Consider the following 23,196-nt stretch of genomic DNA (forward strand, 5'->3'; position numbering starts at 1 on the left):
CGGATCTTGGTGACTTACTAACTTAGCATGGCTTTCCCCTGTGCAGCCGATGGCACAAAGTAACGACAACGACCGACGACTGGTGTTGAACATAAATCAATGTCACTTTTTATTATTATTATGTACCTACTGCCGGCCGGTGAGAATAGTGTTGAACCAGAGCGGCCGCCGTTCTTAAATTTCACTATGGTTCGTGTGTGTGATTCAACCTTTAGAGATCGAACTCATGCACAAAATCTGAATGTATATTATTTCGGCAAATTGATTCAATGAATTATTTGTTTTATTTTGACCATATCTGAAGTTGAAGTTTATTTCTTCATATACAACTGGCAACTTGTTTATTTTTCATCGAAAGGCAAATGAAAGTGATGCAATAATCTCGCTCAGTTCACTCAGAATCGACTTTTTGCACTTTCCTTGACAATTATCACATCCTGCTTGTCAGTCATTGATTCCCGTACCAAACGCAGGGGACGGACCAGGCAGTAGTACAGAAGTTCGACGATGCTAAATAGACTCACTCCTAGACACAGACCCAGTATTCCTCCGCAGTTTGAAATGAAATCGACTAGACGGAACAGTGCACTACGCCTGGACACAATGTATTGAACCTCTTTGAAGTAAATGCTCAGCTGACTGATTTCACACCTGCGAATCGAAAAAATAATTCAACCCTATAAATTACTGCATACTTTCAGCGCAATTTACTCCATACTTATCAATGTCTTCCTTGATGCCAGGGACGAGTGGAGTAAACCTCAGGCCGAGCGTCTTTTTGAAGTCACATTTGGATTGAGTTAGCTCAGTATCGTAGTGAATAGTACTGCATCCTGGGATGCAGTCACACGCGCTGCCCCATGATTGCTGCTGCTTCATCCGTTGCTTTGCCGACTGTCGAAGCATGCGATTCCCTGCTTTCAGAACACACGAAATCTCCGAAGTTTGACAAACACGCGTTCCCGGAGATCGGGGCATCGAAAATTTAACACAGCCACACATTTTCAGCGTATAGTTAGTGATGCATTCGAGTTCACAATTACTTTGCGTGTACACTCGAAAGAACTTCAACTGTCGTTCATATTCAAAAAAGCAATTACGTCGATGTGGAGGATACTCCTGAAGCTCAGAGGACGTTTGCATTATGACAGGACGCACGGCGATTGTAACATCTCGCGAAAAGGGCACCAGGGCAAAGCTTTTGGAAACCTGAGGATACTCAGCTGCAGAATGAATGATCACCTTGAATCCTTGCTGCACTCTACAGTGATGCTCAATGTTTTCCTCCAATGTTGCCAGCTCCATTGACAATCCGGCTCCGAATCCTGACCCCAGAGCTCGAACTGGATACGAAGCAAAATTCTTTCTTGCCCTGAATCCATCTTCCGAAGTCCAACCCGTAACATTTTCAGTTTCATATAAGTAACTGTACTCGTCATGTAAAACGCCTTCATGGAACATGTCATGCGATGAAAATCCATTGAAGGAGAAGCAAATTCCTTCTTCGGTGAGTGTTTCAGCAAAAAGCTCTTCGCAATACATGCCGTTCACTCTACAAGATAGAATGATGTCAAAAATTGGGACGGACATATTTCGAATTATATCGACAATATCGAAATCAATCCCGGTTTGAGCGTAGCTCTCTGAAAATTCTAAACTTCCCGCATGAAAAAACTCGTCGCATATTTGCAGAATAGCCAACAACCGTTCCAATCTGAAATACACAAAACTTCATTCGTATTTTTAAAAATTCCAGTATCTTCCGTCAAATGAACCTGTCTTTATCGAGATTCTCCCGACTCCCCTCGAAGTCGATAAATTGGTAAAAATCTGCGGTGAAGTTCATAGCCTTTCTGCGAATCTTCGTCCCCGGACAGATGGTTACGGCTGGAAACGGCAACATCCACACCGGTACGGGGTGATCGTCAAATGTGACAATGACCGGGTTGTTGGACCACTTCTGATACACTTCGTGGATCAGCAAGCTACAGCCGCACACCGAAACTGCAAACACCGTAAACCACCAGAGTCGTTCCAGCGGTGATTTTCTCCGCGAGCCAATATAGCCCATTCCGTGGATGGTACTGTAGGAGCAGTATTCGTGGACAAGGCACTTCACTTTGGTCCACCTGTTCGGTTTAGGCTTATGAATTGGCTTCCTGACCTGAGGTCCGTCAAATATTTGGAGGGAGTTTAGGGTTGGTCCCACTACGTGTCGCAAATGAAACTGATTTTTGAATGATTTCATATTTCCATCTAAGGTACAATTGCAAATGGTGCTCATGTGCAATAAATGAACATATTTCAAGTGAAGCTGATTTGTTGCAGTATTCAGCCGCATCCGTTGGTTTTATGAATTATTTATTTGATTGCTCCGTAGGGTATAACAAACGGAAAAGTATGTTATTTGTGTGATTTGTTGGTTTTATAAAGCAACATCATGACCATGACTCTTGATGTGACGTTTAAGACAATGGCCTCGCGTAAAACACGATACTTGTCCATGGATCGTTTCCAAGGGCACTAATCTCCATCTGACAAAGTACAAATTTTAGATCATCACAAACATGTAGTATAGAGGAAAATGGACTAGGGATCTTAAGTAGCCTTGGGAGCAAAGACGTTTGATTGCCATAGAAGAAAAAGAAGCGTTACTAATCTTGGTCAAAATTCGCAAACATCAGAAATAATTGAAAAATGCATAAAACCTGTAGTAGAAATGAGAATCATCATCGACAAAACAATAAGAAGGGTTGTGAACAAAACACGGTGGCAAAGTAGACGTTGGAAAAAAAGTTGATTTTTGTAACATGAAGCACATTGTATTTGATTCCGGTTCTTATAAATATAAAATAAAAATAAACTGCTGTTGGTTTATTTCGGTACGTTTTTACTTCAAATGGCTTCATTCCTTATCGATGCTTCGATGTATGCACGAAACCTGGTGACATTTGAATTTTATAAGAAATAATACGTGCCGAATGATTTGACATCCTCAGTAGAATCTGTTTCGAGCTCGTATCCTTCTGGTGGTCCATAAAATCCGTTTTTGATCCACTCTCTGATGTTTTAGATATTGTCAAACAAGCATCGACATATTTTAAAACGCTTTGAGCAGTGTTCACATGAAAACAAAATGTTTTAGTCAGTTTCTGGATCGAGAGACCCGAATTTCAATGTCGACTGCACACAATTCTTTCCGAACCTACAATTTCTTCGACGCCATTATTCACTACGAACTTGTAACACTTATAAGAAATATATTTTCAGAAAGTACACACATACATTCATCAATCTACGAAATATTTCACTCGTTGATGTTCTATTTCAAAAGTTATACGTGTTTAAAGGTGTCCAGATTTTGTCGCGTACAAGCCTTAGTAACAAGAAAAGCCAATAAGACAGGTAAAAATTACACTTTAGAGAGATAGATTCAGTTATTTCCATCAATTCACATTTATTTGCGTTTATTTGAATGCATTGCAGCAGTATTTGAAATAATAAAATTTCGAATTTGAAATTTTTTCTTCCAAGGGAGGACCCTTAGGAAAAATGGGAAGAAAATCAATGATTTTTTAATAACTCCGGAACGCAATGGCCGATTGGGCCGATTTTCAATAGCAAAAAATTAGGAAGGATTCTGCGTCGAATGCAACCTGTTGCAAATAAATCGGATAAGGCTAAGTACAAAAAAGTGTGTCTCACATTTCGTCGAGCCGAGTCGATTGGTATATAACACTATGTGTCTCCGAGCCTTCTATCAAAAGTTCAGTTTTGTAGTGATCCTATAGCCTTTACGTACACTTTGTATACGCGAAAGGCAATAAAAATTTGAGACAATCAAATTGGATCCCAGAAGAGTTATTTAACGCTATCGAAAACCATGTGCCAGACAAACATCTGTAGAAACCGATAACACAAACTTACACAAGTTTTCTTTCTAGCAATAGTAAGGCCTATTAAGGTTAAGAAATAGGAATGCAAAAAAATATCCACTGGTCTTCTGGGTGTTGCGTTCATTTTTCTGACGGACGATGGAAGCCAACTAGCCCCCACCTTGAGGGAAGTTAAGGATGCCATACAACAGCTAAAGACCAATAAAGCAGCTGGTAAGGACGGTATCGGAGCTTAGCTCATCAAGATGGGCCCAGAAAAGCTAGCCACTTGCCTGTACAAATTGATAGTCAGAACTCAGAATCTGGGAAACTGAACAGCTACCGGAGGAGTGGAAGGAAGGGGTTATATGCCCCATCTACAAGAAAGGCGACAAGCTGGAGTGTGAGAACTTTCGAGCGATCACTATCCTTAATGCCGCCTACAAAGTGATATCTCAGATCATCTTTCGTCGTCTGCCACCATTAGTGAATGATTTCGTGGGAAGTTATCAAGCCAAGCCGGCTGCGTTGACGGCCGCTCGACAACGGACCAGATCTTTACTATACGGCAAATCCTTCAAAAATACCGTGAATATCAGTTTCCAACGCACCATCTGTTCGTTGATTTCAAGACGGTATACGACAGTATAGACCCCGTAGAGCTATGGAAAATTATGGGCGAGAATAGCTTCCCTGGGAAGCTTACAAGACTGATCAAAGCATTGGTGGATGGTGTGCAAAACTGTGTGAAGATTTCGGGCGAACACTCCAGTTCGTTCGAATCGCGCCGGGGACTAAGACAAGGTGATGGACTTTCGTGCCTGTTGTTCAACATTGCGCTAGAAGGTGTCATGCGGAGAGCCGAGTGTAACAGCCGGGGTACGATTTTCAACAGATCCAGTCAATTTATTTGTTTCGCGAATGACATGGACATTGTCGGCCGAACATTTGCAAAGGTGGCAGAACTGTACACCCGCCTGAAACGTGAAGCAACAAAAGTTGGACTGGTGGTGAATGCGTCAAAGACAAAGTACATGCTTGTGGGCGGAACCGAGCGCGACAGGGCCCGCCTGGGAAGCAGTGTTACGATAGACGGTGATACGTTCGAGGTGGTCGAGGAGTTCGTCTACCCCGGATCCTTGCTAACGGCTGACAACAACGTTAGTCGTGAAATACGAAGGCGCATCATCTGTGGAATTCGGCTTCGCTGAAACTGCGGTCGAAAAAGATTCGCCACAGCACCAAATGTGTCATGTACAAGACGCTAATAAAACCGGTTGTCCTCTACGGACATGAAACATGGACAATGCTCGTGGAGGACTTGCAACTACTCGTGGTATTCGAGAGACGGGTTCTTAGGACCATCTTTGGCGGAGTGCAAGAAGACGGTTTGTGGCGGCGAAGAATGAACCATGAGCTCGCCCAACTCTACGGCGAACCCAGTACAGTCGGGATTCGCTGGTTGGGATCTTAAAACTTGGGTCACTTTTTAGTTGGGCCTCCGCTGGTTGGGCCATGGCCCAACTAAAAGCAACCGTACGTCATAATTCAATGTAAACACGGAAAACGGGATTGGGCGTCACTCACATCATTTGTGATGTTCAAGTCGAAATACACGTGTTCAAATGGCTGTCAGTTGACCCAACTAAAAAACCGAATTCGTTAGTTGGGTCGAGGTCGTGGCGCAACCAGCGAATCGCGACTGTATCCAGGAGGTAGCAAAAGCCAGAAGGGTACGATGGGCAGGACATGTTGCAAGAATGCAACCCTGCAAAGATGGTGTTTGCTTCCGAGACGTAGGTACGAGACGGCGTGGAGCGCAGCGAGCGAGATGGGCAGACCAGGTGCAAAACGACTTGGCGAGCGTGGGGCGTATCCGAGGATGGAGAGATGCGGCCTCGAACCGTGTATTGTGGCGTCAAATTGTTGATTCAGTGTTAGCTGTTTAGATGTAAACTAAATAAATGAATGAATGAAATGGATTAGGCCTTTGGTGGCCTCCAGTTTAAATGAAACAATTACCCCATGAAAAATATCAGAAAATATATAATATCAAAATAAGACCGTTTTTGTGAAGACGTGGCATAACTAGTCTCAAATCACTTGTCATAAGACGAGTTAATACAATCCCATTGAATTCCACCACTTAATTGTATCTTGACAGATACGTATTTCGACCTCAACAGTAAGGCCGTCTTCAGTGTCTCGTACTTGACTCGACTCGTCTTATGACAAGTGAAGACATTCCACTAAAAAGCTCAAAATAATTTTCTTAGTCTCAAATATTAAGGGGAGCTACACCTACTTCATTTATTTTATCGATTTTTAGTTGTTTGCCAAAAATGAATCAATTGTCTTGGAATTCCAGAATTGCATTGTTTTATTTATAGAAAGTTCAACTACTATTAACTCGATGTCAGATAACTACAATAAGCAATTAAACTTTATAAGTGAAATCTAATGGAGTTTTTTGAATAACTCGTGGAAATATGTTTGTAGATTCCTTGACGTATTTTTTGTATGAATCCCTCCACAAAGACCAGTGTTGGTAAAAACTCAAAATCTCAAAACTCATGGATGATTCAAATCAAGCGTGAATTGAAACGCACCCAACTCAGCACCTAAAAACTCATGGATGAGTTGAATCATCCATTTGAATCATCGCAGGTTTTCTTTTGTTCTCCTTCGTTAAAAACGGTGAATTGACATTTGTCGCATAAAATATTATACACTCTTCCATGTATAAGCAATAAATTGCCCCCAAATTGATTTCAAATGCGTTTTTAAACCAAAATGATTTTTTGGCAAATGAGTGAAATGATGCGTTTTAGCATGAAAAATTCAAGCGTGATGCATTCCTTTAAAATCGCAGACGATTTCGTTCGTACGGAAGCGCTCGTTGATTGAGATTTATGAGTGATTTTACCAACACTGACAAAGACATTTCTTATTTAATAATTCTAATTTTTACTCACGCCGCCGCCGCCGGCGATTTTGTGTCGGCGCGCCGCTGATCATAATTTTGCCACGCCGATGACTAATCGCAATAACAAAAAAATCAATTAACTTGAGTCGAGTCGAGTAAAATAAGAGACACTGAAGATGGCCTTACAGAGACGAAATACGTATTTGTAAGACAATACAACGTGGTGGAATTGATTGGAATAGTACTAAACTCGTGTTATGATTGTTGTTGTTTTTAGTTAGTTGTTAGAATGTTGTTGAGGTAGAACTCGTCAGAATTCATTTTCAAATCTACCTCAAGTGATGGTGCCTCTAAGACAGTGTGGTGACAAACATTGGATAATGAATTGGTTGGTTGATTAGTTGTGAATTTGAATTAGGCTGTATCTAGTAGATTTAATCTACTAAGGGCCAATTTCTTCACCTCCGCTTAACTCTTAAGCGGTGCTTACCCATACGCTTAAACATGGTTTAAGGCCTAAGCGGAGGTGAAGAAATCGACCCTAAGTAGAATAATACAAAAAATGTTGAAATGGTCTTTGGAATTCGTCTATCCCAAAGCCTCATTCAGTCGGGCACCTAAATCTGTAGGCAGTGAAGGCTTGAATACATCCCCAAAGCGCCAAAACCACTTGGTATATTTCCTAGTACATTCCTCCAGATATTCCTCCGAAAAGGTTCAATAAAAACCTTAGAAAATTACTTTATGTATTCTTCCGGAAATGTCTTACAAAATTTCTTCGAAAATTCTTTAAGAAATTCCATTACGGATTTCTTCAGAAAATCCTTCACGAAGTTCTTCAGGAAATTCCTTATGGAATGCATACAAAAAATTGTTTCAGTAATTTCCACGAAAATGTTGTTAAGAATTCCTTAGGAGAATCGTTAAGGAATTCCTTCGGAAGTTTCTTTATCGATTCCTCCGGATATTTCTTAATAAATTTCTCAAGAAATTCCATTTGGAGTTTCTTCAAAAACTGTTTAGCAACTCTTCAATTTTTTAAAGGAATACCTCCTCATGAATTTCTTCGGCAATTATTCTATGAATTCCTCAAATAAATTCTTCCAGAGATTGCATAAGGGATTTCCAGCAATTCCTTTAAAATATTCTCCGAGAATTCTTCCAGAACTTCCTGCAGGAATTCCATCGAAAATGCCTTCATGGGTTCTTTACGAAATTATTTTAGTAATACCTTCAGATTTTTTCAGTGTTAGTTGTTTAATTTATTTGTTTTATTTTCAAAAATTCAATTAGCAACCGAAATCTATTTCATTATCTAATTAATTTTCAATTGGACACTTGTAAACAAATGGCGTGTTCACGCCTCAAGAAACGAACACTGAATGATCGTCATTTATTTTCTTTGTCCTCTTCTAACAATCTCGAATTCACTGTCAGCCTACTGAGATTTAATTTCGATTTTCTTCTCATTAGCTTCTTAGTATGCTGGCATTTCAAATGCCTACTACGATAAAATTTCAAATTCGTTTTCATTTTATTTTATTTAAATTCTATTCTATTTACATATCAATGTAACCAAAAACTGCAAATCCTTGTTTCAGGCTCACTTTATTCCCCACAATATTCACCGTCTCTACTCTTTCACTGTTTATTGTGATAAGCAATAACAATAACAATATCAATAACAGCTGTAAATTTATTGCTTGTAGCTATAAAGCATTGACGCTGTCCTAAAACTGCTCAGTTAATTATGTTAAAAACAATTGGTTTACTAAACCATTAACTAAACCAATCAAATCCAAACCAAATCCAAATCCAATCCAAAGCCAATCCAAATCCAATCCAAATCCAATCCAAATCCAATCTAAATCCAATCCAAATCCAAACTGAATCCAATCTAAATTCAATCTAAATCCAATACAAATCCAATTCAAATCCAATCCAAATTCAAACTGAATCCAAATCCAAACTGAATCCAATCTAAATTCAATACAAATTCAATCCAAATCCAATCCAAATCCAATCCAAATCCAAACTGATTCCAATCCAAATCCAATTCAAATCCAATTCAAACCAATTCAAATCAATCCAAACCAATCAAAATCCGAACTGAATCAATTCAAATTCAATCCAAATCAATCCAAATCAATCAAATCCAAATCAATCCAAACCAATCCAAATCAATCAAATCCAGTCCACATCCAATCCAAATCCAATCAAATCCAATCCAAATCAATCCAAATCAATCAAACCAATCCAAATCCAATCCAAATCCAATCAATCAATCGATCAATCCAAATCAATCAAATCCAATCCAAATCAATCCAAATCCAATCAGTCCAGATCAAATCCAATCCAGTCAAATCCAGTCAATCAATCCAAATCAATCCAAATCAGTCAAATCAATCCAAATCCAGTCCAGGTCAATCCAGATCCAGTCCAAATCCAATCAAATCCAGTCAAATCCAGTCAAATCAATCCAAACCAGTCAAATCCAGTCCAAATCCAGTCCAGATCAATCAAATCCAGTCCAGATCCAGTCCAACCAATCCAGTCAGATCCAGTCCAGTCCAAATCCAGTCCAGATCCAGTCAAATCAGTCAAATCCAGTCAAATCAATCCAAATCCAGTCCAAATCAATCAAATCAATCCAGATCCAGTCAAGATCCAATCCAGATCCAGTCAAGATCCAGTCAAGTCCAGTCCAGATCAATCCAGGTCAGTCCAGTCCAATCCAGTCAGATCCAGGTCAAATCCAGTCCAAATCAATCAAATCAATCCAAATCAGTCAAATCCAGTCAGATCAGTCAAATCCAGTCGATCCAGGTCAAATCAATCCAGACCAATCCAAAACCAATCCAAAACCAATACAAATCCAGTCCAGATCTAATCCAAATCCAGTCAAATCAATCCAGATCAAACCGATCCAATCTAAATCAATACATCCAGTCGATCCAGTCAGTCCAATCAAATCCCATCCAAATCGGTCCAAATCCAAACCAAATCAATCCAAATCAATCAAATCCAATCAAATCAATCCAAATCAATCCAAATCAATCAAATCCAGTCCAAATCCAATCCAAACCAATCAAATCAATCCAAATCAGTCCAAATCAATCAATCCAAATCAATCCAATCCAATCAAATCCAATCCAAATCAATCCGATCCAGTCAAACCGATCCAAATCAATCCAAATCCAATCCAAATCCGAATCCAAATCCAAATCCAATCCAAATCAAATCCAGATCCAAATCAAATCCAATCCAAATCCAATCCAAATCCAAACCAAATCCAATACAAATCCAATCCAAATCAAATCCAAATTCAAGCCGAATCCAATCTAAATCCAATACAAAACCAATCCAAATCCAATCCAAACCCAATCTAAATCAAATCAAAATCCAAACTGAATCCAATCCAAATTCAATGAAGGTGTATGAAGCAATTTTTCATGATTTGTTCAATCTAACGCATACTCATTTTTATCCATTTGCTAAGCATCAATGCATTTGGTACCTGGTAAGTCGTAAAAATATAGGATTCTGTCAGGTCTGTCAGGCTTATCCAAAAAAGTTTGGCAACTTCTGATCTAAACAACATTATAGGAAACGGCTACTCGCCGAATCACACATCTTTGGGGGTCGAGCTCATGATCTTTAGATCAATAGCCCTCAAGTCTTCATACGTCCAGTTAGATTTCACCTTTCAAATTCATCTGGATAAACTTCAATATTAAATCCGCGATGTTTAATTTTTGTTTGTATTTCTCAATGAAGCTTTTTCCATAAAATTTGCTTCATGGCTTACTATTACGGAGAAAAAGAAAAATTTGGAAGGCTACGCGGAAATAACGCGCAGAGGTAAATCCCCGCATAGAACAAATCATGCATAGTGTGCGTTGATTCAAGTTTAAACATAAAAACAAATCAACTGTCATGACTGGGATGGCGTGTGCCTGCATAGACATGGAACATGGAATGATTTTTTAATTAATTTTAGAAGAATGATTTCGTGTAGGTAGATTCATGTAAGTAAACTTTTGATTGTTTTTACAGGCAGCTTATTAGGCTTGCGTAAACCTTCTGTCTAGACGAAGGGTCGTCGTGCCAGGTCTTCCCAAAAACAGGCCCTAGGCTAGCGTGCTTTGAGTGAAAAACGTTCGCTTCGGTAGGACCTAGGTACATGTTAAGACATACAGCTTTTTATAACAGCTCAACAGTGCTCGTTGTGATACCATATCACAATATCACATCTTAGGCAAGCCCTACACTTCGGCCAGAGGAGATGTCGCCAAGACCTTGTATGGCATCCTCTATCCCGGTCAGTAAAACATTTTTATTTCAGAATCGTTATTCCCCTTTATTGTTTTAGAGAGGGGTATTAGAAAAATTGAAAACGTAGGACTTTCTGGGAAATTCCTAAACTGATTGATTGAAGTTTTGCGATTTAATTAATTAATTTGTATTATATTTCCCACCTATTGCGTTGTCCAGAACTATCAACATTCTTTGAAACATTCCCACTGATCGAAACGGATTTTAATAAAGAAATGTCATCAATATAAATATAAACATAAAATTGCGAAATTAGCAATAGCTACCTATGATCACATACCGGGAAAGTATTCATTGGGTGCGATTTGAATTTTCCAGCATTCCAAATTTTTCTTGCAAGGCGTAATATTATTTTTTTGCTATTTTCTCTTCTCATTTGGACGATTTTTCCTTGTCGTCTAACTCAACTTTCATTCACTAGCACACCATCGGCACCAATTCATCTATGAACTTGTCTACATGGCTTACCATTATTTTTTGCCATATCGTTTTCTTTTCTCTGGCTTACCATTTTCTTTTGCCAGGCATGGCTTACCATAATTTTTTGCCATTTTGTTGCCGGTTTGAGGCTTACCTTTTTTTCGCTCAACATATTATGGCTCACCATTATTTTTTGCCATTTTATCTTCCAGCGCTGGCTTACCTTTATTTTTTTTGCCTTTTAGACCTCATGGCTTACCATTATTTTTTTGCCATATTTTCCTGCGTCCTAGGCTTACCATGATTTTTGCCTGATTTCTTTCCTTTTCAATCTTCTGCTAACTTATCTTACCATTCGTGGGAGCAACGACCACGTCATTGTCGTAGCCAAGCAAATTTATTCGGTGGATTTAAAACAAACTACAACATACAATTGTCGTAGCCAAGCAAATCCGTTCTCCAACTTGCTTGTTTTTTGTTAAAAATAAGCGTTGGACACTTGTAAACAAATGGCGTGTTCACGCCTCAAGCAACGAACACTGAATGATCGTCATTTATTTTCTTTGTCCTCTTCTAACAATCTCGAATTCACTGTCAGCCTACTGAGATTTAATTTCGATTTTCTTCTCATTAGCTTCTTAGTATGCTGGCATTTCAAATGCCTACTACGATAAAATTTCAAATTCGTTTTCATTTTATTTTATTTAAATTCTATTCTATTTACATATCAATGTAACCAAAAACTGCAAATCCTTGTTTCAGGCTCACTTTATTCCCCACACTCTCAAATGAATTTTTGGAGAAGGTTTTGAAGAAATTCCTGGAGGAATTTCTAAATGTATTTCCGAAGGCATTTTTAAAAGAGAGCCTGAATGGATTTTCGAAAATAATTCCCGTTTGAACTACTTTAAGAGATTTTGAAAGTATTTCTAAACAACTTCCCACAAACCACGTAGGCCGAATTTTCACATTTTCAAACCCACCACCCCTTCCCCCCTAGTAGACTTTTCCAAAACCCCTCCCCCACCCCCTTGAAGTCTACGTAGACTTTTTCAAATTTAACAAAATGTCATATGTGATTGGAAAAAAATTGGAAATCAACCACGTTTTCAGCAATTCAGATATACAAATCCATTTTCAAATCCATTGTAAACAGTGCAGTAAACTTCAAATTTTTAAACCTAACAAAATCAAACTGAACAAAATCCAACTCAATATCAATTAAAAATTCAAAACGAAATCAAATTCAATCCTCTGTCCATTGCTCCTGAAACCAATTTAATAATTTCTGTTGGATTTGATTTCTCCTAGAGGTGTGTGCCACCGCCACCGGCACTTGCATAGGCGCGCCACTGCACAATGGGGAAATCCGATTTCAAAAGTGGAAGAAATTGATAACTTTCTTCACGAACAAGTTACAGAAAAGATCAAGAGCTTATTCGAAAGGAAATTTTGCAAAGAATTCAGTGAGCGCTGTTTCATGGACGTGGGACGCTTCTGTATGTAGTTATTGAGCTCGTTTTGCCCTAATGCCCCATATATCGCGAGTTTCCAAACTATTTGTCATTTTATCTTTAAGACATTGTTCTAAAATTGAGTTTAGCTCTTCACTATGGATCCACAGAAGGGCACTAAATATATTTTGTTGGTAAAGTTGGAAATTTAAGGGATTTTGGGGTCAAATACGCATCAAAGTGCATTTTATGTGAAATTTTCATGTATTCTGTAAAAATAGTAATATTTACAGATAAGTGTTGATATTATTGTGTCAAAGTGTTGCACGGATATTGACAAATGTTTACCGAACAAAAATTAATGAAATAAATCGTTTCACAAATGTTTTATTTGGTTATTTATGGAGTAAAACGATTTTAAAAACTTTTGAAAAGCACCGATGCCAAACATTTCCAAACCATACCCGATAGCACAACTAGACAAGAATAGGTATATGTTATGAGTCTTGATGTGATCCTAGATAGGAGGTGATGGGAGATACTCTTTTTCTTACCTTTTTGCCCAAATTCCCTATGAAATAATATAGCTCAATGATTCTGAGCAAGGAAATGATGTTTTAATGTTTATTTAATTGATATTTTTAATGATATAATGAAAATAACTAATAATCATATGAATCATTAAAATATTGAATTATAGGGATTTAGGGGTCATACAGCTCATTTAATGTAACTTTTTATACAAAATACTATAATTTTTCTCACGAGCGACTCACAGGTAAGGGCTTATTCGAAAGGGAGTTTTCCAAGAAATCCAGTGAGAGATATTTTATAGATGTGAGACACTTCTGTATGTAGTTATTAAGCTCGTTTTGTCCCAATGTTCCATACATCACAGTTTATCATATTTTTCGTGCTTTTATCTTCCAAGTATTGTACTAAAGATGTGTTCTCCTCTTCATTATAGATCCATAGAAAAGCACTATACATGATTTGTTGGTAAAAGTTGGAAATTTAAGGGATTTTGGGGTCAAATAAGTATTAAATTGCACTTTACGTGAATTTTTTATGTATTCTGTGAAAATTAATAGAAATATTATTGTTCTCCCAAAATGTTCTACAGACATTGATAAATGTTTGCGAAACAATTACTAATGAAGTAAATAATTTCGCAAGTGTTTTGTTTTGTGATTTATTGTGTAAAACCCGATTTTTTAAATGCTTCTGAAAGTTCCGATGCCAATCATTCCCAAACCACACCCGTTTGCACAACTAGATAAGAGTAAATATATTAGTCGATGTGATAATAGATAGGAATCGATAGGAAATATTCTTTTCTCATGACATGTTTTTTATGGTATCAATTTTTGTTAAAAAAATTATGACAATAATATCAACTATTATCTGTAAATATCTGAATAATCAATAGGCAGTAGCCAAAATTGACTATATGTAGAGCTACATCAATGCTTACAAGTTTTTAAATCACCGTATATTAACCCTAAATGATTATTCGATGTAATATAGTCTAAATGATTTCTTGGGTATTATTATTTTTTACAGAATACATGAAAAATTCACATAGATGCACTTTGATGATTATTTGACCCCAAAATCCCTTAAATTTCCAACAAAATATGCATAGTGCTATGTATGGATCTACAATGGTTCTACAATGAAGAGGAAAACAGAATTTCAGTGTAATTTTTGAAAGATAAAAGCACCAAAATTTGAAAAATTTTGATGTGTGGGACATTGGGGCAAAACCAGCTCAATAACTACATACATAAGTGTCTCATGTCTATAAAACATCACTTACTGAATTTCTTGGAAAATTCGCTTTCGAATAAGCCCTTAACCTTATCTGTGAGTCGCTCGTGAGAAAAGTTATCCTATTTTGTATAAAAAGTTACATTCAATGAGCTGTATGACCCCTAAATCCCCTATAATTCAATATTTTTAATGATTCATATGATTATTAATTATTTTCATTATATCATTGGAAAATATCACTTGAATACACATTACAACAGCCTTTTCTTGCTCAGAAGCATTGGGCGATATTATTACATAGGGGAATTTGGGCAAAAAGGTAAGAAAAAAGAGTATCTCCCATCACCTCCTATCTATGATCACATCAAGACTCATAACATATGACTATTCTTGTCTAGTGGTGCTACCGGGTATGTTTTGCAAATGTTTGGCATCGATGCTATTCAAAAGTTTTTAAAAATCGTTTTTTACACAATAAATAACCAAATAAAACATTTTTGAAACGATTTATTTCATTAATTTTTGTTCGGTAAACAATTGTCAATATCTGTTCAACGCTTTGAGACAATAATATCAACACTTATCTGTAAATATTACTATTTCTTACAGAATACATGAAAATTTCACATAAAATGCACTTTGATGCGTATTTGACCCCAAAATCCCTTAAATTTCCAACTTTTACCAACAAAATATATTTAGTGCCCTTCTGTGGATCCATAGTGAAGAGCTAAACTCAATTTTAGAACAATGTCTTAAAGATAAAATGACAAATATTTTGGAAACTCGCGATATATGGGGCATTAGGGCAAAACGAGCTCAATAACTACATACAGAAGCGTCCCACGTCCATGAAACAGCGCTCACTGAATTCTTTGCAAAATTCCCTTTCGAATAAGCTCTTGATCTCTTCTGTAAGTTGTTCGTGAAGCAAGTTATCATTTTTTTTCACCTTTGAAATCGGATTTCCCCATTGTGCACTGCTTAAAATCTGTCGCGCATCTGAATTATAATTCTTCATGCCGGTTCAAATTTGTAGAAAACCCAAGAATTTTCAGAATTTCGAAAAATTTCGAGTTGAAATTCCGAGAACGTCAAGTCTACATTCCAAAAAGTTTGTCGTAGAAATTCCGTAGAATTTCCCGATTGATAACCTTCAAAGTTTCCAGGTAATACGTGATAATTCCGATATTTTTCTTGAAAATTCCATTCCGTTGAAATTTCAAATTTTTTTTCTAAATTCCAAAAGTTCCGTGAAAATTTTGAATTATTTCCCGTTGAAACCATGCTAAAGGTTTCCTACGATATTTTGACATTTCTCTTGCAAAGTAGGAGCGATTTCCTGAAGAAATTTTAAAAAAATCTTATGGACATTCCAAAGAGTTTTCCAGATAATTCTCGGTGGAAATTATGAAGGATTGCAGTTGAATTTGTGATGAATTTATCGTAAAAAATAGAATAAATTTTCATGTAAATTAAAAATGCTTTCTTACAAGAATTGCAATAATTTTTTGTGAAAACTCAAAGTGTTTTTAACGGGAAATTCAAAAAATTTCTCGTGAAAGTTTTCAACAATTTCTTTTTCCATCGATAATTCCAAAGAATTTTCATTAGAACTGCCGAAGAAATTGCCGTTAAATTTCGAAGAATTTCGCTTATATGTATGTCCAAAGAATTCCTCGCGAAAATTCCAAGAATTTCAGAAATAGGAAAAATTTCTCGGGGACTTCCCTGAAAATCTTCAGTGGAAATTCTGAAGAATTTCTCACGGAAATTTCGGAGAATTCCCCTTACAAGTTCCAAAGAATGTCTTTTGGAAATTCCAAAGACTTCTTCTTGGATATTCCAAAATGCTTCCTTTGTAAATTCTTAATAATTTTTGTCGAAGTGCGACATAATTCCCAGTGTAAATGCTAAAGATTCACTTGTAGTTTCTAAAGAAGTTCCTGCCGAAAATCAAATGATATTTTAGTAGAATCTACAATGTAATCAATGTAATCCAAGTGGAAATTTTGAAATGTTTTCGAAATTTTTAATAGAATACTTTGGAGAATTTTCCTGCTCAACACAGAAGAATTTGCTGTTGAAATCATGATATTTTTAAGCCGTAGTTCAGACTATTACTTCAGTGAAATAGAGAGAGATTCGATTCGAGAGATTATTTCGGTAAAATCTTGCAAAAAAAACGGAAAAATCGAAAAAATATCAAACAAGTGAACTTTGCACAAAGCTGCTGTATGAAATGTTTTACGAAAAAAATAGAATAAAAAAGTCTACGTAGACCTTTCGTATACCCTCGCCCCCTTCGTAGACTGACGTAGACTTTTTAGAACCCCCTCCCCCTCAAGAGTCTACGAGGTTTATGGACAACCCCTAAAGGAATTTCTGAAGGAATATTTGAAGGAATATCCGGAGGAATTCTCAAAGGAAGTTATGAAGAAATTTCTAATAGAATTTCAGAGGAAATGCCTACTGGTATTTCTGAAGTAATTCCTAGATTTCTCCAGGATTTTTTTTTGTAATTCTCCAAAAAATCCTATGGAGATTCGTCCAGGAATTTCCTCGGATATTACCTCAAGAAGTTCTACAAAAACTCCTCCGAAAACGAATTCCAGAAAGTCTTTCGAAAATTCTCTCAGCTATATATTGAAATTTCTCTCAGGAATTAGTTCGGAGAAAGTTCCTTTAGAAATTTGTTTAGAAAACCTTGGAAAAATCGTTAAGGTGTTTTCCCGAAAATTCCTCAAGAAATTCTTCTAAGAACTCTTTTGGAATTCCTTGAAAAGTTCTAGGACAAAATTTCCTTAAGAATTCCTTAACAAGTTCCTGAAGGAATATTCGTAGAAGTCCCTGAAGGTTTTTTTTTCAAGGTAACTCCTGAAGAAACTTCTGACAGTCTTAGATATCTCCGAAAATTCCTTTGGACATTCCGTCAAGACTTCGTTCAGAAATTCGGATATACCTTCTGAAAATCATTCTTTTTGACATATCTACAGAGAATGTTTTAGGAGTTCCTTAAGAAATTGTTTCAAAATTCCAAAAAAAATCTTCAAAAACTCCTTCAGTAATTTATTAACGGATTACTTCTGTCAGCTTCGGAATTTTGCTTTGGAATTTCTTTGAAAATCAATTTGATATTCCTTCGGAGTTCCTTAGCAAGTTCCTTGATAATAGTTGTTCCTGAAATTCCCATAGGAATTCTTCCAAAACTACTTTAAGCAATTTAATATAGAATTTCTCAGGGTAATCCTTTAAAAATTCCTCCAGAAAATTCTTTTGTAACTTCATGAAGCTATTTTGATAAGAAAATTATTTTGAGCTTTTTAGTGGAATGTTTTCACCTGTCATAAGACGAGTTTATACAATCCCATTGAATTCCACCACTTAATTGTATCTTGACAGATACGTATTTCGACCTCAACAGTAAGGCCGTCTTCAGTGTCTCGTACTTGACTCGACTAAGTCGAGGTCGAAATACGTATCTGTCAAGATACAATTAAGTGGTGGAATTCAATGGGATTGTATAAACTCGTCTTATGACAGGTGTTCATGAAGCTACCTACAGACACTGACAAAACTAGCTCTGTACACATCGTTGATTCGTCCAGTCGTCCTGTACGACCATGAATCATGGACGTTAAAAGATGCAGATTATCAAATTCTCAAAGTGTTTGAGTTGAAAATACTGTGCTCAATACTTGGCAGCGTGGTGGAAAATGGTGAATGGAGCAGACGAATGAATGAACCACGAGTTAAACCAAGTATACAAAAATGCAGACATAGGCAGGTTGATAAAATAAGGCAGATTACAGTGGGTTGGACATGTAGTGCGTATGCATGAAGAGAGACCAGCAAAAGAACTTGCAGAGAACCTGGAACATGACGTTGGCTCTGGGCAGGGACGGGAACGGTTGACATTTCTTTTTATCATTCAGTCACAGAAAAACAAAACCACGGCAGCCGCAGCAGCAGCCACGACCAAGCAGACGACAGTCAGCACATGATTTTATTATTTTCTCTCCCCATAATTAATGTTTCTGTACGCTCATTTCACGACGTATGACTGTTTTAGGTGGTAAATGATTATTTCATTATTCCTTGGTCGTTTTAGAGACTAGAACTAATGAATTAGTACCAACGGCTAGCATTCTTTCTAGGCTTTGCACCACAGGCAATTAAACTCGATTTTGTTCTGTTCGCGCTGCGCACGAACCGAAACAAAAAAAACCTCATGCAAATGCTGACCGCACCGACGGCTCGACTATCACGCAGCAGCAAAAAACAGTTTGCCTCATCGACAAAAAAATGTCACAATGAGGCGTACATATTTTTTGGAAAACCGTTTCGGTTTGTGCGGGGCGTGAAATTTGACCGGATAAAATGTAAACATTCGCATAATCACAGTGTTTTACTGTACATTTCCCAACACTGGCTCTGGGGTGTGCAATCGAGGAAGATGCGGAAGCAGCCGCTGATGCATATTGGAAATACTGTTAGGAATTCCTTCGAAATGTCTGTGGAGAAAACGTTCCTACTACACTTTCCAACACTACTTCAGGAATTTTCTCGGAAAGTCCTTTAGAAAATTCTCTTAGGAATTCCATCAGAAAATAGTTCATTCTTTAATAAATTTCCGAATGAATATATTTTATGTTTTACTAAAGGAATTTCCCAAAGAGAACCTGAATGGATTATTCTTTCTAAAATAGAAAAATTCTACAGACATTGTCATAGGATTTTACAAAGGAAATCCTAATGAAATTTACTGATAAATGCCTGTAGGAATTAAAAAAATATTTAGGCAAATTTCAGGAAAATATTATATTTTTTCGGAAACTTAGTTATTTTGAGATCAAAACGACTGAAGTGCATCTAAATCCTAAATTTGAAATAACTTTTGAAAAAATTTATTACCAATTTGCTCTATGACACCGAAATCTAAATCTGCACTTAGGGGTCACGAAAAAGTAAAGCAGGATTTATTGTTAAAATTTGATTAATCAAAATCAAAGAGTAACAAAATAGTGGTAATTCAAATAACATTTTGAAATCAGGTATTGATTAGTATCGCCGGCAATTGACTATTTTGAATGTGCTGTTTGATGATCGGCAAACGCAGAATATTGCAATTTTAATCCACTGAAGTCGGTTTTTATACGGGCGATGCCTACCGTGTGAATCAAACCCCGTTAAGGTACACCGGGGCAAGTTGAAACGGTTTTTTTCAAAGTTAAACTTTGAAGTGCTGTAAAAAAATCACCCTTTGATAAATTTTGAATCCGTTTGCGGTGCTTGCTAGTTCGGGCCATAGATTATACATAAAAAATAAGCAACCTTACCAAACTTTTTTATGAATATTTTGAATACTGAAATTATTTTTTTATATGCATCGTTTCAACTTGCCCCGCCTATCGGGGCAAGTTGAAACACTGCGCTATATACAGACATAAGCTAATTTTGCGGTATGAAAAACAAAATATATGTACTCAGTGCGACTCAAGATGCACGGGATTGTGTAAAGGGTTCTGTACTGCCAGGATTCGCATAAGTGTCCCATGTAAATTTTTGACGATTTTGATTTTCTTTCAGAAATCGGCTTAAAATTGTCTCCTGTTTCAGAAAAACTGATAAAATTGTAGGCTTTTTTCTAGAAATATGAAAATGAAATCCAACTTGTGTTGTCTCATCTTGATATTTACTCGCATAAATGTCAGATTCCATATTTTGGTACTCTTTTACACAAAAATAAGCTTTAATATAGTCCACATGCAGATAAAGAGTAAAATGCAAAAGTTTTGGAAAAATTGTATTTATTTTTCAATTTATTAGTTTTTTTGCCTTCTTCCATGTAAAACAAATTTGAAAAATTCAACAGAAAATTAAACAAGTCGAAGAAAACTTACATGGGACTATTATGCAAATAAGGGCAGGATACAACTAAAACACAAGCATAATATTCAAGGACCAAATTCTAGGCAACACACTACGCTGGAAATTCATCAGATTGATTATCTCTTACTGGTGACCACTCGGACTGCTCTTCAGGATGGTTCAATATTTGGTTCACTTGTATTGTGCGCTTGATTAATTCAGTTGTTATTATTTATTTATTTATTCAGACTAAGGCTGAAGTGGCCGGTGCGGTATATAAGAGTCTCCACCATTCGGCTCGGTCCATGGCTACACGTCGCCAACCACGCAGTCTACGGAGGGTCCGCAAGTCATCTTCCACCTGATCGATCCACCTTGCCCGCTGCGCACCTCGCCTTCTTGTGCCCGTCGGATCGTTGTCGAGAACCATTTTCACCGGGTTACTGTCCGACATTCTGGCTACGTGCCCGGCCCATCGCAGTCGTCCGATTTTCGCGGTGTGTACGATGGATGGTTCTCCCAACAGCTGATGCAATTCGTGGTTCATTCGCCTCCTCCACGTACCGTCCGCCATCTGCACCCCACTTTCCTTTCGAAAACTCCAAGTGCGCGTTGGTCCTCCACGAGCATCGTCCAGGTCTCGTGTCCGTAGAGGACTACCGGTCTAATGAGCGTTTTGTAGATTGTCAGTTTGGTACGGCGGCGAACTCTATTCGATCGGAGCGTCTTGCGGAGTCCAAAGTACGTACGATTTCCAGCCACTATGCGTCTCCGAATTTCTCTGCTGGTGTCATTTTCGGCAGTCACCAGTGAGCCCAAGTACACAAATTCTTCTACCACCTCGATTTCGTCACCACCGATGCAAACTCGCGGTGGGTGGCTCACATTGTCTTCTCTTGCACCTCTTCCTATCATGTACTTCGTCTTCGACGTGTTGATGACTAGTCCGATCCGCTTAGCTTCCCTCTTCAGTCTGATGTAGGCTTCCTCCATCTTCTCAAAGTTACGTGCCATAATATCTATGTCGTCGGCGAAACCAAATAGCTGGACGGACTTATTGAAAATTGTACCACTCGTGTTAATCCCTGGTCTTCGTATTACCCCTTCCAAAGCGATGTTGAATAGCAAACACGAAAGACCATCACCTTGCCGTAACCCTCTGCGGGTTTCGAAGGGACTCGAGAATGCCCCTGAAACTCGAACTACGCACATCACCCGATCCATCGTCGCCTTGATCAACCGTATCAGTTTATCCGGAAAACCGTGTTCGTGCATTAGCTGCCATAGCTGGTATAGATGATGTGTGGGCACGTTGTTTTCGCGGCATTTCTGCAGTACTTGGCGAATGGCGAACACCTGGTCCGTGGTGGAGCGTTCGCCCATAAAACCCGCCTGGTACTGCCCCACGAACTCCCTTGCAGGTGCTAGTCGACGGCATAAAATTTGGGAGAGTACCTTGTAGGCGGCGTTCAGCAATGTGATTGCGCGGTAGTTGCTACAATCCAGCTTATCGCCCTTTTTGTAGATGGGACACACGACACCTTCCACCCACTCCTGCGGCAAAACTTCCTCCTCCCAAATCTTGGTAATGACCCAGTGCAGCGCTCTAGCCAGTGCCTCACCACCGTGTTTAAATAGCTCTCCTGGTAGTTGGTCAACCCCAGGGGCTTTGTTGTTCTTCAACCGGCCAATCTCCTCCTGGATTTCCTGGAGATCCGGAGCCGGGAAGATTATGTCCTGCGCGCGTTCCCCCAGGTCCATTACCATACCGCCATCTTCGTCTGCCACATCGCCATTCAGGTGTTCTTCGTAGTGCTGCCGCCACCTTTGGATCACCTCACGCTCGTTCGTAAGAAGGTTCCCGTTTATGTCCTTACACATATCAGGCTGTGGCACGTGGCCCTTACGTGAACGGTTTAACTTCTCATAGAACTTTCGTGTGTTATTAGCGCGGTACAGTTGCTCCGTCTCTTCACGGTCTCGATCTTCCTGCTGGCGCTTTTCCTCCGGAAAATCGAGTTTTGTCTGTACCGCGCCTGTTTATATCGTGCATCGTTCGCCCTCGTGCGGTGTTGCAGCAATCTCGCCCATGCTGCATTCTTCTCTTCCACTAACTGCTCACATTCGCCGTCATACCAGTCGTTTCTCTGATCCGGGGCACCGTGCCAAGTGCAGCGGTTGCGGTGCTACCAATGGCGGATCGAATTAATTCGAAATTAATTCAGTTGTGGCTTCCTCATAACATATTAATTAACCAGCGTATCTTCCATAAACTCCTTGATTGGAGATACAAGGGGCTGGGGAGGTGTAAGGTGGAGTTAACGAAATGTTTACATGCTCTATGTTTTTTTTAAGCCAGTGCTCACTACAAGGAAAATGATATTAAGAATCTCAAAATTAGATCATGCATATTAAACATGATCCTTTTTCAATCTATTCTTTACTGGAGACTTTTATTAAATTTATTTTCAAAAGTTTTTATAAGTTCATGTTTTCCGAATGTATTTACCGACATTGTTGAATTTCGGAAAAAAAATATATT

The 23,196-nt window shown here is 38.1% G+C and overlaps 1 protein-coding gene across 1 annotated transcript in view; it reads right to left on the reverse strand.

The window, feature by feature from the left end:
* Positions 1-395: 395 nt before the first annotated feature.
* LOC134223045 (pickpocket protein 28-like) overlaps positions 396-23,196 on the reverse strand; it is a 28,399-nt gene continuing 5,598 nt past the window's right edge. The window contains exons 3-6 of the mRNA XM_062702182.1: positions 2,000-2,129; positions 1,776-1,887; positions 719-1,729; positions 396-651 (exon numbers count right to left, since the gene is read on the reverse strand). Of these exons, the coding sequence (XP_062558166.1) occupies positions 396-651; positions 719-1,729; positions 1,776-1,887; positions 2,000-2,129 (1,509 nt within the window). The remainder of the gene's footprint in view (positions 652-718; positions 1,730-1,775; positions 1,888-1,999; positions 2,130-23,196) is intronic.

The sequence above is a fragment of the Armigeres subalbatus genome, chromosome 3 (genome assembly GCF_024139115.2).
Source record: "Armigeres subalbatus isolate Guangzhou_Male chromosome 3, GZ_Asu_2, whole genome shotgun sequence".
In the NCBI taxonomy this organism is placed as follows: Eukaryota; Metazoa; Arthropoda; class Insecta; order Diptera; family Culicidae; genus Armigeres; species Armigeres subalbatus.